At 40.5% G+C, this 18,418-nt stretch overlaps 1 protein-coding gene and 1 long non-coding RNA gene across 8 annotated transcripts; one reads left to right on the top strand and one right to left on the bottom strand.

The window, feature by feature from the left end:
* The first annotated feature begins 477 nt into the window (after positions 1–477).
* macroh2a1 (macroH2A.1 histone) lies at positions 478–16,634 on the top strand. 7 transcript variants are annotated; one of them, XM_029447325.1, is made up of 9 exons: positions 480–803; positions 2,233–2,433; positions 2,932–3,038; positions 3,209–3,400; positions 3,527–3,634; positions 6,341–6,440; positions 10,132–10,221; positions 14,051–14,225; positions 15,193–16,634. In XM_029447325.1, exons 2-9 carry the CDS (start codon positions 2,262–2,264, stop codon positions 15,356–15,358), a joined length of 1,110 nt encoding a protein of 369 aa, XP_029303185.1. In that variant the 5' UTR covers positions 480–803; positions 2,233–2,261; the 3' UTR covers positions 15,359–16,634. The 7 variants fall into 7 exon arrangements, 6 of the variants coding, with proteins under 6 accessions (XP_029303188.1, XP_029303189.1, XP_029303190.1 ...); XM_029447327.1 differs by lacking the exon at positions 6,341–6,440 and adding an exon at positions 8,003–8,093 and having other exon boundaries at positions 482–803; XR_003833386.1 differs by lacking the exons at positions 14,051–14,225; positions 15,193–16,634 and adding an exon at positions 8,003–8,093 and having other exon boundaries at positions 478–803.
* Positions 2,233–3,292, bottom strand: LOC115018422 (uncharacterized). Its single transcript, XR_003833387.1, has 2 exons — positions 3,158–3,292; positions 2,233–3,046 (listed from the first exon to the last, which is right to left on the bottom strand). It is a non-coding gene; the product is annotated as an uncharacterized LOC115018422 (long non-coding RNA).
* Positions 16,635–18,418: the final 1,784 nt, after the last annotated feature.

Below are 18,418 nucleotides of genomic sequence, written 5' to 3' on the forward strand. Positions count from 1 at the left end.
CTCAGGTGGACATGAGCTGTACCTCCTTTTCCTCCTGTTTATCAAATGTATTTGTTATAAGAAGACTAAAATTCACATTGCTTTTATGAATACATCAAACTGGAGTTGGAGTTCAGCGAAAACAACAAACCTGAACAAACCAGGTTAAATATTAACAAATCGCCTACTGCTTGTCTCTGTACATTTACAAAGTAGATTCATTAAAGTCCCGATGACCACAAATATGTTGCTCAAGTTTAATATTTTCAATGAGGACTAGTGGTTGCATGGTTAAATTCACTTTGGACTAATGTAGTGTTGTTAACCCCATATGGCACATATGTTTTGCCTTGATACTGTTTAGATCACAATCTTTTTTGATTAAAACATTATCAGTAAAACACATTATTGTAAAATGTAAGGCGGTTAAGGCGTTAACCAAACATGGGATTTGTTCAGGGTTGGGGAGGGGAGGGGGGGGGGGGACTATTTGTACAAGGTGCCCAGAATTAGCGACACCCCTGGTCAAAACAGTTTGGCGTAGCCCACAGTAAAACACGTTAAATAAATGCGTCTGTACCCTTAATGTGAGAGTGTGCATCATCTGCTCGGGAAATCGATCAGCATTTTTAATTCAAACCACGTGTTTTCCCGGACAAAGTAAAAGGTGCAAAGGGTTAAAGATCATCTCCAGTATTTGCATCGCGACGCGGGCAGCAGCGCTGGCTCGCTCCGATATTTCAACTCGCTGTGGATTGTGGGAGTCGACACTGCCCAGGCTTGTTCCCGGAGAACCGGAGACATTTTTTCCCCCGCTGTGTTTTGTAAGTATTGCACCGGGCTTGCCCACCGTCGTGTCGGTTTGAGTACGCTCACTTACAGTCGTCCGAGCCGGTCTCCGTTCTCCGTACTGAGCCGTTTACGTTGCCATTTCGGTGTTTTTACTGGCATGGAGGCCGAGAGCGGAGACTGCCGGAGCTGACAGGCGGGGAAGGAGGAGGAGGAGGAGGAGGAGGAGCGGGCAGCTGCTGCCACTCTGCTGTTATTTCCACTCGTGAAAGCTCGCTGACCTGAACAGGAAAATGTCCTCAGGTCGTCTGACAGCTCGATTGTATCGGTTAGTGTAGTCGCTCAGTCTTTGTATAAATGAAATGTACATGTGCGAGACATCCGGCGGGCTGTTGACATGCGGAAATCGTTGTCAGTGGCCAGCAGAAATAAATACCCAGTGTGGCGGTAAACGCACCTACACCTGTCCGGAGTGCAGAAATACCGCAGATGTTCTCTCTGCTGCACAATAACGCTATTGACGTTAATTGCCTCGGTTTGCGTTATGTCTGATAAGATATGTATCGTGTGAATTATCTTGCAGCAGGTTTAGAAAACGGCCTGGCCTTTGGTGGAGCTAATTAATTATCCGTATCAGATAGCTAATTGGTGCCCTGCATCTGGTACAATAAAAAAAAAAAGACTTCCATCACAATTATATTTCACATGCCATGAAACTACCCACGGGATTGACTTTAAATATTAGTAGAGTTAGAGTGTCACCCCCAACAATCGTGGCCAAATGCATGTTTACATTTAATAATTGGCCATTCCCAAGAGGTCAGGGTGCTAATGCATATGTTATTAATAAAATGTCCGTTCATCATCCAAGTCTTCATGCAGCTAGTGTGACATTTAAAGATGTGTTTTGGCCTGAGGGGGATCTAAACAAAACACACATGTCTTTATTTTATTTTTTTTAGATTTTGGGTAATTCATATAAACATATACAATGCTTCAGTGTGATCAAGTACATTTTAAGACTCTGAAACTGACATGCTTATGGATGCTTTCAGGGAGTTTGTAGTGAAGAGAATGAAAGCACAGAACTAACTGCTGGAGGACTTAAACTAGTAATAGACTCGTGATGAAGGACTTAGCTGAATGCATAATAACAGTAATATTCTTCTGTTTTTTCAATCATGGCATGCAGTTAAAAGGTATTAAAACTTTTCACCATGTTTTCAGAGTCAGATCGATCCAATTACTCATCAAGAACCCAGCCAGAGCCAGTCCCAGTAAAAAAAGATCACCGCTTCTTTAATTCACTCTTTATTTTAATTCATCACTTCCTGTCGGTGTCCTAATGTAACACTGGGATGTAAATCTGGGCAAATGGCTGCTGCTTTCCAGTTTGGGGAAATATTGAAGAAAATGAGTTGTATTCAGATTTGTGAATGGATCATGGTTGTTCTGTCCCTGCAGAGCCCGACGGTGGTACCGGTCTCAACACCATGTCCAGCCGAGGAGGAAAGAAGAAGATGACCAAGACGTCGCGGTCGACCAAGGCCGGGGTCATCTTCCCTGTAGGACGCATGCTGAGATACATCAAGAGGGGTCTGCCAAAATATCGCATTGGGGTGGGAGCGCCTGTCTACCTGGCGGCTGTCCTCGAGTATCTTACAGGTGAGATTATAAAATATGCATATTTCATTACAGACGACAATTTCTCTACTTATTACAGATGTTTGTTTAGGCCGTAAACTACAACAACAACTGATACGCAGTCTTGTATTGTTGGCCGCTGAGCAGCTTGTTCCTGTGGATGTTGATTGATTTAAAAGTGTGGGTTTCTTTATGGTATTTGTAGTAAAAAATAATATAGATTTCTACCATTTTAGGGCAATTTAAGCTTTTTTCAAGTTTAATTTGAACACAAATATAATATGTAGTTAGAACTCAGGCAGAAAGTAATGCAACCAAAACAGGCTCCTGCTATAAATGAGGAACTTTTCCCTCAACATTTCTAACATCAGCTTCAACCTGAAGACGGTTTGTGACGAAGAAGCTCTTTAAGTTGTGATCACCTACTCTTTTATCTATGCAATTCACGCATTAACTGATTTTCCAAAGCACTTGTCCTCTACAATATGTAATGATGATGCTTTTTTATCACCCATGTAGCTGAGATCTTGGAGTTGGCAGGTAATGCAGCCAGAGACAACAAGAAGGGTCGCGTCACACCACGACACATCCTGCTGGCCATCGCCAACGACGAGGAGTTGAACCAGGTCAGCTGCTGCACGAATAAAAAACTTTATGTTAACTTGATATTATGTCAAGTTAGTTTCAAGTTATCTATTTGACATTCTGTTGTCCATTTAGGAAACCCTTTAGATTGATCTCTTACCTTCCCATCGAATGTAAACTCCAGTTTTTAACCTTTGGTTTCCTGCCTCAGTTGCTGAAAGGTGTGACCATCGCAGCAGGTGGAGTCTTGCCCAACATCCACCCAGAGCTGCTGGCTAAGAAGAGAGGACCAAAGGGAAAACTGGAGATGCCTCTCTCACCCGCCCCCGAGAAGAAACCCAAGCCAGTCAAGAAAACAGCGAGCAAGAAAACCAGGGGGAAAAAGGGAAGAGCCAAGGCGAAGGTATTCCTTCACTGTTAGCACGTGGGGTTTGGCTGTTGTCCTCAACACTGAATGACATTGTGGTTGCACGCGGTAACTTTTTATAACGCTAACATTTTGTGTCAACATGTATTCTGTCCCCCACAGAAGCAGGGTGAGGTGAGCAAGGCAGCGTCAGCAGACAGCACCACAGAAGGATCTCCAGTTGACAGCTTCACCGTGCTCTCCACCAAGAGCCTCTTCCTGGGTCAAAAGGTCAGTTTTCTGTCCACACAAATAGACAGACAGGTTAAATACATAATAAACTACAGATGAGTCTCTATTGAATGATTTAAGTCTGGGATGAACAGATGCCTAACTCATGCCAGGCAATAAATTACTACTAGTACTATTAGTACTCCTGCAAGACTACAAACTGTTAGACCTGCATATCCAGTCTTTTTGAAGCTAAGGTAATCATAACTGAACCAGCCTCACGAGGTGAACTCAATCAATTATTGTAATTAGTTATCTGTTCTGTCTCATAGAAAGAAAGCGTTTTGTGATATTTTGTTCTATGAGTGTAAGTTTCCATCCTGCTGCTCTAATTCACCTTCATTTAAGGGCTTCTCGTGCCACCCAACAGCACTGTGCTTTAACTGTAACTGTAGCAACCATGAACGCTGTGTTGTCTCCTGGATCGGGCAGATCTGTAAGCTTCCCTCGCTTTGGTCCTGCTGAGCATCAAAACTTCTTTTATTTCAACTGCAACATGGAAGTAAATTTGCCTGTTAAATCAAGATCGTCAAGATCAGAAGCTTATGATAATACGTTTGAGTTTGAAAAACATAAAACATAAAAGGCAAAAGGGTGGGGGGGGGAGGGGAGGGGTGTAAGATAATAAATGACTAAAGAATGATGCAAGAAGTGTCACTGATTTCAAACAGTGATAATAAATGTTAGTCATTTATCATTTTGATTTTGGCTCTGGGTATTAGAAGTGCTGTGTTTTAGCAGTTTGGACAAATATCCCTTCAACAGTGTCCTCCATGAGTGTTTGCCTCTCCCTTCAGCTTGTGGGAAGTGTAGTACAACAGGATTAAACACAAACCCATTGGAGAGGATTGATTTATGGTGTCTACAGTCATAAACTCTCCGTTGTGCAACTCTAAAGCAAAAGCCCTCCGTAGGAGAATGAATGTGGGAAATTTACTTCCAGAGCTCAACGTTTAACTGCTGCTAATTGCACTGCATGCCTTGGTCTACCGTGCTTATGCTAATACTAATATATTATTTATTTCTGACTGATTATCCTCATCTGATGTAATGGCAGATTTAGTTGTTAAAGCAGAATGACACAGACGCCTTGCTTGTGGATTTGTCAGAAATATTTAGCAATTTTGCTTGATTTCTTGATTTCACTGTAAATTAATTTGATGTTTTTAGTTTTATTTGTGCCTTTTTTCCTAAAGACCATACTATTAGAGTTTAAACACACGCTGTCTTGGCTCATGGTTATTTTGAATACACATTTCTTTATGTACTGCATTCATTTAAAATCAAACTTAAAGTGTCTGCTGTCATACGTTCTTCATTAGTAAAATCACCGGATGCCGTTCATCTCCCAGTGACTCAGCTTTTTATATTTACAGCTTCATTATCTTAGTCTGTTTTACAGACGGGATTATTGTCACTGCTCTTTTCCTGCCCACGTCTCAGTCACACGCTCCAAATAACTGTTCTGTTGCTTTCACTCTCGCTGCTTCGGTTTGGGATGATTTGGGCCTTTTTCATTTCCAAGATTCAAGTTTAAATCCTCGGAGGTGAAATGTGGTGTTTGTCTAACAGATGACTAATGAATCTTATGAAATACTAACAGGATGTGGCATATGCATTGAAAACAACTCAACAAGGATACCTTGACATTTTGACTTGAGAATATTCCCTCAATCTTGGTCAAACAAGTACTATAATATAATATAATGGTGTAATGTAGTACAAATGAAACTACAGTAGGTAGTAATTGTATAAACTGACATTCTATAGGACTAAAAGGACAAAAGGGACATTAGCAACTAAGACGTATAAGATGACAAACACTCTGAAATAACAACAAACGTGTGTAAAATGAGATTATAGAGCTCTCTGACGTGTCACTGTAGGAAAAGCACAGGTGGAAATAATCAAACTGATGAAGGTTAAACTGCATTTAGCCGCTTCAGTTTCCGGGTCCTGGTGTCGTTCATTCTGTCTCACTGTCTCACGGGGACCCTTGAATAGAACAGAGATGTTTGTTAATGTTCTTTGTATCATCTGTGCTTTTCTTACCATGACAAGTCAAAGATGTCTGCCGTGGAAAAGACCTATTTAACAGTGTTTTTCAACCTTCTACATATCGTATCCATCATGTCCCCCGATGGGTTACTTCCAGCTTGTGGCCGATGTCCCTCTTGGGTGAGGCCATTCGTCTGTGTGGTCCTAATTACTTTCCATTGACATTTTAAATAATTTAGCATTTTTGAATCAATGCACCTGCAGGCCTGCTGTCCTATTTAAGTTGTTACAATTGGCTTTGAAAATGTACAAATGAAAGTGCTTATCGGGAGGTTTGATTTAATGCTGACTAATGCTGATGTAGCAGCAGCACTTAGCAGTATAACACACCGTGAGACGATCACATTATTACCTCTCTTTGGAGTGTACTGCTGTACAAAGCGTGCAGGCTGTCAGTCCACATGTAAACATTACATTGTAAATGTCACTGCACACAAATCCAGTTGGCGTCCGCTGTAGTGCAGACATGCTGAATGTCCAGTTCTCTAATAAATCATCCAAAAGTCAAGGTATACCTGTTTTTAAGGAGTGGTGCGAAACTGGTTTTTAATTGCTTTGCTTCCTCCCTTCTTCCTTCTTGCTCTCCCTCCTCCTCGGCATGCCTCCCCCCCCCCTCCCCTCGCCCACCTGCTTTCCCACCTTACGCAGCTCAACCTTATTCACAGCGAGGTCAGTAACTTGGCTGGCTTTGACGTGGAGGGGGTCATCAACCCCACCAATGCTGAACTTGAACTTAAAGATGATCTAGGTGAGCTCCCCTACCCCCCCCCCCCCCCCCACCCCCTTATCATCTCTGGGCCAAGTGGGGTTTTAGGTTGATTATCCTTGAATGTTCAACAGTTTGACAACTTCTCCCAAAATGAAATTGTCAGTGAAACTCTTGAGAACCTTCCTCCACCCGGTCCGTTCATTCACACTGTGGGCGACTCGCTGGATGTTACAGATGTTGGAAAGTGAAGGAGATCTTGATGACGTGCGTGAGGCTTAACTACAGCTCGTTATTTGAGTCTCTCATTTTTCACTTTGTATTTTGATTGAAAATGTGATAAAAATACCGATAATACAAAAAGCCGGGAGAGAACCGGTGCTTATTAAGAGCTTTATGTTTAATGCTGCTTCAAAACTTTGAATATGTAAATAAATGTTGCTTTAATATTAGCCTTCTTAAACAATCTGGCTTTCGGACTCTGATTCTGAAGCTAGTTAAAAAACACAGTAAACCTAAATGAAAGATGCAGCCATTTGAAATACATGGACACATCTCCGGTTGCAGAAGAGGGACTTGTGATGTATGATTTAGTCTTGGACGTCTGCAGACCTGGAAAACCTGAGCTTCAGCACATTTTCCTCAGCAGAAGTGCTTGTTGATGACTTTTGGACTCTCAGGAAATCTAAATAACTCATTGATGATGTTGCACGCAGTGTGAATACCAGGTGAGGATATTCACTTTGATCTCCTTTGACCTCCAGATAATGAAGGGAAAGATGATTTTTCTCTTGCAGATCAATAGAAAAATAATGCATAAAATCCAATTGTTGCAGTAGCAAGACTGTGGAGACATTCAAGGATTGTTTTTATCAAAGCCCCTCAGAGCAGTAATTCTGCTTGCTCTTCCCATCGTGTAAATGTGTTGAGGTTCATTCCAGGTTGTCCTCCTTTTTAGACGGCTGTCAGACCTTTCATGATGCTAAATAATCACTGTAATTTCAGGACAATTATCCTAATGAAATATAGCACCAATTTGTAGAAGAGAAACATGACATGAACCTCATTTAGTCGTGCTCTGCAGCCTGACGGTAAGGGCTGTGGCCTGTGAGATCATACAATTGTTTGAGCCAAGCAATCAGGACGACACAGTTGGTCAGAAAACAGACGTTTGCTTTCTTAATGTCCCCAATTAAAAAAAGACAAAAGTAAAAGTTGAATATTTAAAAATGCACTCTTGCATTCAATCGTGTGTGTGTGTGTGTGTGTGTGTGTGTGTGTGTGAGAATGTAAGCTACACACATTTAGGGCCACTTACTGTATTTCTATGTAAGTACATCTGGCTCACTGTGCAGTCCTGCTTCCTTGTTTACTGTGATGTCCTCAGCCAATACAGAGCGCGCTCACTTCCCTGTCTCTTTTCTTCCTCTTATTCTCTTTCATCTCTTTTTTTGTTTGATTATTTTTTTTTTTTGTCCCATCCTGTTGCTCCTAATCTCACACACACACACACACACGCACGCACACACACACACACACACACACGCACTGTGTTTTTACCACCATGTTGTTTGCCTGTTGTTTGTTGTCGTTGTCGTCTGTAGTTGCAAGTTGTCCAAGCCGACATTTCCATCGTGGATAGCGACGCTGTCGTTCACCCGACCAGCTCCTCCCTCTATACAGGTGGTGAAGTAGGTAAAGGAACCAACGGAGACTGCGAGTGCCTGTCTGCTCTCTCTCTGCATATTCCAGATAGTCTGCACTGCAGTCTGTGGACAAACATCACAGCAGCAGCACAGTTTAAATTCTGCATTTTAATTATTCTGTAAGAAAAGCTTATTAACCCACAAACTGTACTGCTCTTACTGTAAATGCTTCACTACAGCATTTGTGTCATTTGGTGACTGAAATAACTATTACTCCATCAGGAGTGAAAATTGAGTTGCTAAGGCAATGAAATGTGTAAGCAGGGACTATTTTATGTGTGCAAGGAAGTGCTCGTGGGGGAAACTCAAGGATTTGAATGTCCGCTGCCAAAAAGTGTCGCAGTCGCACGCTATGTTTTCAATAACCCTAACCCAGAAGACAAACTCAATGTGGACATTGTGAAGAAGGAAAATTAGAATTTGGCATGCATTTAAAAAATCAAATCAAAAAATAGCTGTTGGTTTGGCAGCTGACTGTTTTCTCAGATGTCAGAAATTCCAGCATTTCTATGCACCAAAATCTTTCAAAACAGTTCCTGCAACCAGGGTCTGTTTCTCAAAGCAGAACTAACGCTTTTGGCTGGACGACCTGGGACCGCCCAAATCAACATCGTGGCCTCAAGCTGAAAGAATGTTAGGATTTTTACAACAATGCATTGTTTTACCGTAAGGCTGTTGTCAGTCTGAATGCCCGATAACAAACCCCTGCATTAGATACTATCCAATCCTTATCTTCCCAAAAACATTAAACAACTACGGTAGAAATTCACTGTCTCAAGCAAAAATGAGTAAAAACAGGGATGTAGTATTTTCCTTGGGTGGCCCATGTGTCACTCCTGTGCTCTACCCACTGATGATTCACCTTCACACCAAACCCACTGAGGGAAACATGTACAGTACTTCAATATGTTACCCTCAATAGTCTTTGAATATCCAAGTGCAGTGTTATACAGAAGCTACAGACGGCAGAATGTAAAGCTTACTCAGCTGTATATATTTCTTGAAGCCACGCTGCTGCTGCTGCTGCTGCTGCTGCTGCTGCTGCTGCTGCTGCTGCTGCTTGTTGTTGTTGCTGCTTTGTTTCACGAGACTGAAATATGGGCGATCTGGAACTCGCTTCATTTCCTGTTCCCCTCGACTGTGCTGTCCGTTCAGCTGGTTAGAAAGAGAGTTTTAGAAAAAGACTGAAAATTCAAACTCCTGAGTGTTGCTCACTGCTCATTGGATTTGATAAGTAAATGTTTAAATAATAAACCATTATGGACACAAAAGAGGATGCAAAGATTGTTATTTGATCTTTTTGCTTAATTCTTTAAAGAGCTGAGATTAACCTTTAATTGTATTTGTCCTCTCCAGCCTGTTTTTTTAATGATTTTGCAGCCAGAAGACTAATTTCTCTGGCTCTGCTAGACTTTAATCACCACTCTCCTGTCTGCTTTCTCTCTTTAGCTCTGAGAGTGATTTACGGTTTAGCCATCAGGATGCAGAGGAAACAAGGATCTTCCTCTTCAGACTTAAACCTAGATTCCATTTTTTAAAATGTGAATGAAAACAAGTTAAAAGGAGCTTTTATATTTTCATTCATAGCATGTTGCTAGCCTTTCTTTTTTTAACAACTCTGCGCCCTCTAATTTAGGAGTGAAAGAAAATACTCTGTCCACTGCAAATAAGCCAGCATGTGAAGACAGAGGGAAGTAATTAGGGACCGTGGCTTTAATACATTACTTTAACTGACTCAGAGTGAGTCATTTGGATCTGCATCTTTGCATTTGATTCGTGAGACTTCTGTGAGAGAGTCTCACAAATGAAGCAACAGAGACGGTGTGTGTGTGCCGCACAAGCTCAGAGATTCAGAGAGAAACCAGGTGAAATGATTGACAGCATCGTTGTCTCCATGTCTGCCTGCTTGCCTGTCATGCCTGTCTGCATGACATCACTTCTCCTATTACCTGCTGTCTGTCTTTGTCTGTCTGGTCCTCAGCAGTATGTGAGGATGTAATCACTCCCATCCTCTTGTCCGTTTACAGGCTCTGCTCTGGAAAAGAAGGGAGGGAAGGAGTTCACTGAAGCGATATCGGAGCTGAAGAAGAAAAACGGCCCTCTGGAGGTGGCTGGTGGTAAGTGCACTGAGCAGATACCGTCAGGTGGTTCCTACCAGTTTGATATTTTACCTCTTACTACGAGGAACCTGGAAGTTCGGCCAAGTTCGGGTTCGGACTCTTTTATTAAATTGTAACATCTATGATTTTGAAATAGATGATCAAATATGCATGATGTCACTGTGACTTTCTAAGTGCTGTGTAAGTGGTGTGACTTTGATTCTGCAGAGAAGCAGCTCAAATATTTGGTGATAAGATTTCTTTTAAAGTCAGAAAGGACAAGATGATGTAGACTACTTAAAACTCTTCCACAGCTATAAATGAGTGAATAATTTATTAACTATACTTTATCTTGTCAGGTCATTTACATGACCGCTCCTTCACGGGATTATTCAGACACATACTCTTCCAGCATGTTCACCCACCATCATCTAAAGCTGCGGTCACATGATCAGATGTTCTGCTAGACCGAAGCGCTACCCATGGCGATGCGCACCGCTTGAAATTGCCACTGAGCGCTGTGCTTAGGTGTTTCGCAGGTGATCGCAGAGAGCATTTCCCATCATGTGAAGCACAATGCATAAATATCAACCAAACATAACCCTCCCACAACTAACTCTTCAGGAGATGGAAAAACAAAATATAGAAACTGAGCCCTCGAAGCACAATACATCCTAACAATCTACATCCATTAGCACTTGAACCAAATCATAAACCAATGCTGTAGCAATCAATATACAACATCATATCATACGTTCCTTTTCTATTTCTATTAATACTTTAATTCATTGTTTTCTAACGAGCTTCGAAGCTACTTTGACCAACGGGGTCTGTAGACCTTTTCTGGTCAGAGACACTTTTCTGCCGTTCTGAGTACAAGGAGAGAAGACAAACGTAATGTGAAGCCCAGTTTACACCACGAAGAGCAACGCTGCAAACATCTCGTCTGTTATCATTCGACACGAGACGCTTCGTGACTTTTTCTTCAAAGTGCAAGTGCGTATTGATCTACTCGAGCACCACCCAGCTCTTACGACAGTGATGTCAGTGTGTCACATAAATCTCTCTCACACACACCAAATTAAACTGGGCCGGGTCCTTCTGGCCTCCACTTTCAACAAATGATGTCAGGACACTGCAGGAAGGATTATCCCGTTGGCCATGAACACACACACACACTTCACACACTTTGACAAATTCATTTTTCTTTTAAAGGCGAAATTTTTTGCCAGAATTTCCATCATCATTGAACCTTTTAGTGAACTTTGTTGTTATGCCTCTGCAGCGGCGACTGGAGGGATTCTGTTTTTTGGGTTGTCCGTATGTTTGTACGTACGCACGGTCCTACGATTCTCGTGATCGCTCAGGGAACGCCTTGAGGGAATTCTTTCACATTTGGACTCAAAGATGATTTTTATCAAAGTTCGAGGTCGCTGTGACCTCACACAACACATTTGTGGCCATAACTCAAGAATTCATATGCTAATTATGACAATTTCACTCAAATGTCTAATAGAATAAATGATGCGGTGATGACATTTTGGACAGAGGACGTGTTGGCGGAGGCTGTGATTCTAGTTTTTGTCATGAAAATGATCAAAGACTTGTATTATTGGGACGTAATATCGACTTTAGTCTAAAACTACATGCAGCGGTCTTCAGAGAGCCATATTGTTTGAGCCGTCACTTTATTTTATCTTTCAGTCCATTTGTCTCCACTTTCTCAGTCTGTCTCTCTCATTATTCATCGCTTACAGACTCTTTAACTCACTCCCCACCTTCACTGCTCTCACATTCAGCCAAGTTAGCTCAGCATCACAATCCCGCTCTCTGTGTGCAGCTCATAAAGAGATTACCAGGTGACTGAGCGCCGAGCCAGCAGAGCCTGTCAGGGAGTCTGGTGATCTGGATCAGCCGACTGTCCTCCTCACCAGACCTGGTTTAGAACAGCCGTCAAACAACTTCTTCAGGATCTATAAAATAGTAAAAGTGATTTTGCTCCTTTTTGGATTTTGCAAGCAAATTTCCCAATTTAAAAACACAGCTGGTACCACCGAGTTATTCATAATAAGTAAGAGAGGAGGACTCGGTGTTGTTCTGCTGCGATTGTATCATGATTCAAGCATGGACATTTTATAAAGTGGACGACAACTTGTGTACTGTATTACTTTAAGTGCTTGGTTGGCCCAGAAAGTGCCACAACTAAATTAATTCCTTGTGAAGTTTTGGAGCTGCAACGATTAATCGAGTTGATCAACAGAAGAATAAACTATTTTAATAATTAATCATTAAAGCTGCAGTTGGTTTTTATATGGTTGGTGACTGTCAGACATTTTTCACATTTGTTTTGGCATTTCAATAAGAAGCATATAGAAGTGACACCTGGTGGGACTTTAGCAGAAACAATTCTCTTGCACACAGGAAGTAATACGACTCATATTTCTGGCTAAATTGACAAAAAAAAACAAAAACGGCACTCACCGAAGCTCAAACTACGTCAAGAGAAATGTTGCAGTACCGTCCGCATAGTTTGATTGACAGGTGATCTCCAGATGTGTAGTTCACAGACGCCACCACACACTGTTCCTCCCGCCCACACCATAAAACAAGTTGAACTTTGCTGGCCGTCATGAAAACCATAATCATCATCCACACACTTTACCTCACGACCAAATCACACATGCAGTGTGAAGTCTCTCCATCCTCCCTGAGTGCCATCTGGAAATGAGCTCGTCCTCCGCTTTGACTCCAGGCCAGTTGCACGTTCGCTGTGGGCTAATAAAATCTGACTGGAGGCTTTCTGTTGCCTGGAGTCGACAGCTGCTGGTTTGACTTCTTCTTCTTCTCTCTTGTCCTCTCTTCTTCTCTTCCCTGTTCTTCCTCTTCTCCCTTTCTTTGCTCCTCTTCAGCTGTCTGGAGAAGTGATTTCTCCGGGCCCACCTCGCTGTAATACTCTGGGTCAAACCATTTTAAGCTCTTGGAGATTTGCTGCACACATTTTCCACCAAGCAAAGTGTTCTTTTAGCATCTCAGGCCTCCAGAGTTTTGACTTCTGACAAAACGGGTTGTAATGAAGCTGATTGTGACTGTAGACCAGGGGTTCCCAAACGTTCTGTGGCCAAGGCACACCAAAGACCAAGCCAAAATCTCAAGGCACACCTGTGTTCATATCCGGGCAAAATCCCCTCTGTAACACATCGTGTCACTGTTCTCACTCTGTGGACATTTAGTTAGAGTCCTTTTAAGAAGCTGTTCTCCTTCACACTAGCAGAGAGCCTTTCGTGTGTCACACTCTAATATTTCCCACCATGCACAAATGGCTAAAACGGGTTCGCTTTGACAGATTTCTTTTTCTTTTTTAGAAAAAGAATGATTGTTTTATTTATATTTAGGCCAAAGCATATAAGATATATTGTGAAATAAGTGTGTAGGACAAAGTACCGATAAAGTACAGTGCTTCCCTGCGCTGCTTGTCGTCCTTGTAAAGTGTCTGTTGGACAAACGAAACATGCAATATGAAGATATCACGTTGGACTACAGGAACATGCAACATTTGTTTTTACAACTTTCTGACCTTTTTATAGACTAAATAATAAAAAACATTTAGAGAAATCACTTTGTAATTAAAACTTTTTATTTGCCACAGCCAAAGTGAGAGTCATCATAGATCCTTAAAGTATTCTGATTATTAAGGAATGTAGAAACAAAGCAACAGAGATGCTTTATTTCCACCAGGAATGCTAGTAATTATATCATCCTTACGTTTCCTTTGTGCTCGCTCTCCACCCTTTTATATATTCTCCTCTTCAGTTACTAACAATTCGTCCTTCTTCTCTTCATCCCTCAGCTGTGTTGACCTCCGGCTTCGGTCTGCCCGCTAAGTACGTCATCCACTGCAACAGTCCAGGCTGGGGCTCCGACAAGTGTGAGGAGATGCTGGACAAGACGGTGAAGAACTGCCTGGCTCTGGCGGATGAGAAGAAACTCAAGTCTGTGGCTTTCCCCTCCATCGGTAGCGGGAGGTGAGAAAACGCACAGAAAGAAACACCTGACGTACATCATGGGTTCCCTTCTTCGTTGTAGAAGCACGATGCTGTTAGAAAATGTAATGTTATCTTAAACTAACTGACAGTCTGAAGTGTTTCTTTCATTAACAACATCAACTTGAGGGCGTTTTCTCTCTGGCTTTAGTTTAAGTCAAAAAAACTGGAGGTGCTTTGCCAAAAAAAACAAAACGTGTAGTTGCGTAACACTTTTAACAAACCTGGTTCCAGACCAAGAAACTTAACCTGAGTTCACCCGAACAAGGTGGTCCACACTCCAGCTGTAAGGAAAGCCTTGCATGTCTCCATAACATCATAAGTGGCATACTCGCATCGTCAGCAGTATAATGTTCTCATGCGTCTCATGCTCGCACATTTCTCTCCCGTCAGTTGCTCCACCACTTTGGTCCAGACTGAAATATCTCAACAACTCTTGGAGGGATTGCCATGAAATGTTGTACAGACGCTCATGTTCCCATCAGCATGACTTGCAATAACTTTGGTGGTCCTGACTTCTAATAGCGCCATCATCTGGTCAAGAATGTGTCCAATACTTTTGACTAAAAACCTACAAAACTCAACACATTCCCATCAGCCTCAGCAAATGTTAGCATGCTAACACGCTCATCTTTAAAATTCTTCGTCTAGTTATCTTAATATCCATTTTGTTAATCATCCTGCGACCGCTCACAATTTATCTTGTGGACCCTTGTTGGTTTGGAACCACTGAATGATAGAGAGGGGGGGGTCAGTAGAAGTCAGGTTCACCCTCTTAACAATTGTGTCTGCTTAAAGTTTGAGCCTGGGCTGAAAGAGGTAAAGAAGAAGTTCGTCCTTTTTAATACTGAATGACCAAGAAACTTAAGATAAACACAAGATTTGAAAAGGTGCGTTTGCACGAGGACAGCTCTACATTTGACCACGCGTTTGTTCTTGTCTTTGTCAGGAATGGTTTCCCGAAGCAGACAGCGGCCCAGCTGATCCTTAAGGCCATCTCCACCTACTTTGTGGCCACCATGTCTTCCACCATCAAGACCGTCTACTTTGTGCTGTTTGACAGCGAGAGCATCGGGATCTATGTGCAGGAAATGGCCAAGCTGGAGACGAGCTAAAAGAGTTTGGAGTAGTCTCCTCCTTGTCCCCCCCCCCCCCCCCCCCCCCCCCCTGTTTTTTCCTTCTAGAAAATAGGAAGGTGTTTACCTGGTGATTTGTTTTATTATCTAGAGAAGAAGAAAAATAAGATTCTTTCTAAAAGGCCGGGAACTTGTTTTTGCGTTTAATTTTTGTAATTTCTTTCCGATATTGTTTTAAATTTCTTATTTACTTTAAATGTAGAAGTGCACTGTTCATTCTGCCGTCTTTTACAAATACAAACGGTGCCCGACAAAACAGATTCAAGTGAAAAGAGTCACTTTAAGATGGACTTTTCACGGTATATACGGTAAAAGATGTGATGAGAGATGGCTACAGTACACCTCAAATACCAGGCTTCCAGAGAAGTCTGATGAATACGGGTTAATGCATGTAATGGCAGTTAAGATAGTAAAAACAGCTATTCTCTTTTCCTTTTCATCCCAAAAACACAAAACAATTAATTGAAGTGTATTTTTATTTTTATTTTGGTTGATCATCTTCGTTGTTAACAGTACTGTATAATGAAAAGGTATCTTTGCTCTACTTTGGTCTTCAGGAGACGATTATAACAGAATGAGTTTTTGTGTTGTGTGTTGCAAATTCCTGTGTTTGCCTTTCTTTGCCTTTCTTTACACAGGCAAGAAATTAGTTTCCTTGTGTGCTGCAGAGACCTTGAATTTCCAAAAATACTACTAAGTTGAAAAAAAACAAAGCCCAGTTAATTGACGCCTGTATATTGTAATAATCATCATGGTACCAGCGTCACTCATTTCTACTGTAAACTGAATACCCGTTGGTCATTTACAGTAAAAAATAAATCATTTTATGACATAAAATGGTAGAATTGGAGGTTTTTGCAGGGCACGGATGGTTTGTATCGTGTGTTCCTATCAATGTTTATATATAGATGGAGTATTTGTGAAATGTTATAGTAAAATATTGGACTGTAACATAGATTTTTATTTTCTATTTTAATTGATTGTAAAAGGCACATGTGGTTTGGAAGAAGAAGAAGAAAAAACTAGTTAAATAGTTGCTTTTTGTGTGTTCTTGTCTTTGTTAAGCCATAAAACAAATGTACTCTGGAAACAGAAGCTCTCTGCTGTTGCTTTTGCTTTGCTCTTTCATTCAGCCGCCACTAGATGGCTCCCTGTAATCAAGAATTGGATTTTTCATCTCAGCCATTTTCTGTGCAGCAGCAGGCCTCTTCACACAGATGCTGTTTGATTTGAGTTTGATTTGAATTGGGATTGACGGACATATATATATAATATATATAATTTATATATTATATACATATGTATTATATATATATATATATATTATATATATATATTTATATTATATATATATATTTATTTATATTATATATATATTATATTATATAATTATATATATATATATATATATATATATATATATATATAATATTATATATAATTATAATATATTTATATATTATATATTATCTATATATATATATATATATATATATATATATATATATATAATATCTATATATATATATATATAAGATATATATGAGATATATATATATAGATAGATATATCTCTCTAATCTCTCTCTATATATCTCTCTATCTATATATCTCCTTTCTCTTATATCTATCTATCTATCTCTATATATAATTATATTATCTAATTATATCTAATTTCTATCTATTCTTCTATCCTTTATATCTCTCTATCTATCTATATATTATCTCCTTTCTCTCTTATCTCTTATATCTATAATCTAATTTTCTATATATCTGTTCTGTTTGTATCTATAATTTATCTCTCTCTCTTATATCTCTCCTTTATCTCTTATATTTCTATTATATTATATTATATTATATATGAGAAAAACCTGACTGCTCTGCTGCATTTGGACTTTTCAAAAGCCTAACTTTCTTATGAAAAAAAAGAAGTAAAATGCTTTCTAAAGAATTGCTACAATTGATGGTTCTACAAAAGGTCTGTACACACTCCGGTAATAAAATACCTTTAAAAACAAAATCGTGTTACTCTTGATATGAGATCATTTTCTGTTCTCAATGTCCTTGACGATTCTGCCATGAACTGTAGGAATTGTAGAAAAGTGTGAGAGTGTTAGGTTTAACTGTAAGGAAACAAGTGTGTGTGTGTGTGTGTCCTTGAATGCAATAATAAATCCATCTCCACTGTATTAAAGTGAGCATAATTTGAGTGTTGCAAAACAAATGGCAGAAGAATGATTTGAATGAGAGCCACATTCAAAGGCCTCAGGGTTCCCACCTCAACAAGCATGTGAGTGTTTCTGTACTTATGAGGACCAAATGGTCTCTGAGAGAAGAGGAAGATTATCTGTGAGGACATTTCTGATGAGCTATCACTTCACAACTTAAGGATTGATTGAGCAGTGTGTCAAAAGAGCTTAACATACGTTGTACACGGTTGTTTTGGAAGACTTTGCCATTGTTGCTTTAAAACTTCCCCATTGATGACCTTTCTGATACCAGCTGTTTTCTGGCCTTTTTCAGCTTTGCATACAACGTCCCCCACAACTGATTCCATTTACATCGGCAGTAAGATGGAAAACAAGATTGTAATATGCAACAATGAAACGGCAAAGATAGAAATGTCTACACCGCTCCAACGCTTTGTGAAAGTCAGCGTGAAACTGTTGAAACAAAAACAATCTGGCAACTTTACACACAATGACACTGTAGGAGTTAATGTTTGACACAGGAAGTCAGTCACTGTCAAGTGCACAACATGCGTGAAAACATTACTGTATACCTGGTTGTAGGATTTGTTTCCTGCGTGTTACAGCAAAGAGTGTTGTCTACTTACACACCCAGCAGACACGGAGCAACATAAGCTTCTTTTGGAGTCGTATTTTTCTGCTGACCTGGCACATTTAAGTCAAATATTCACTCAACTTTTAGCTCTGTTTATGGTCTACACCGACTCCTTGGGGAAATCACAAGTGCTAAATACTCCACTGTTCCCCAGCTAGCCGCTAACTTTGTCTGTTACCACTTATGGTGATAAGTG

The sequence above is a fragment of the Cottoperca gobio genome, chromosome 14 (assembly GCF_900634415.1).
Source record: "Cottoperca gobio chromosome 14, fCotGob3.1, whole genome shotgun sequence".
Classification (NCBI taxonomy): Eukaryota; Metazoa; Chordata; class Actinopteri; order Perciformes; family Bovichtidae; genus Cottoperca; species Cottoperca gobio.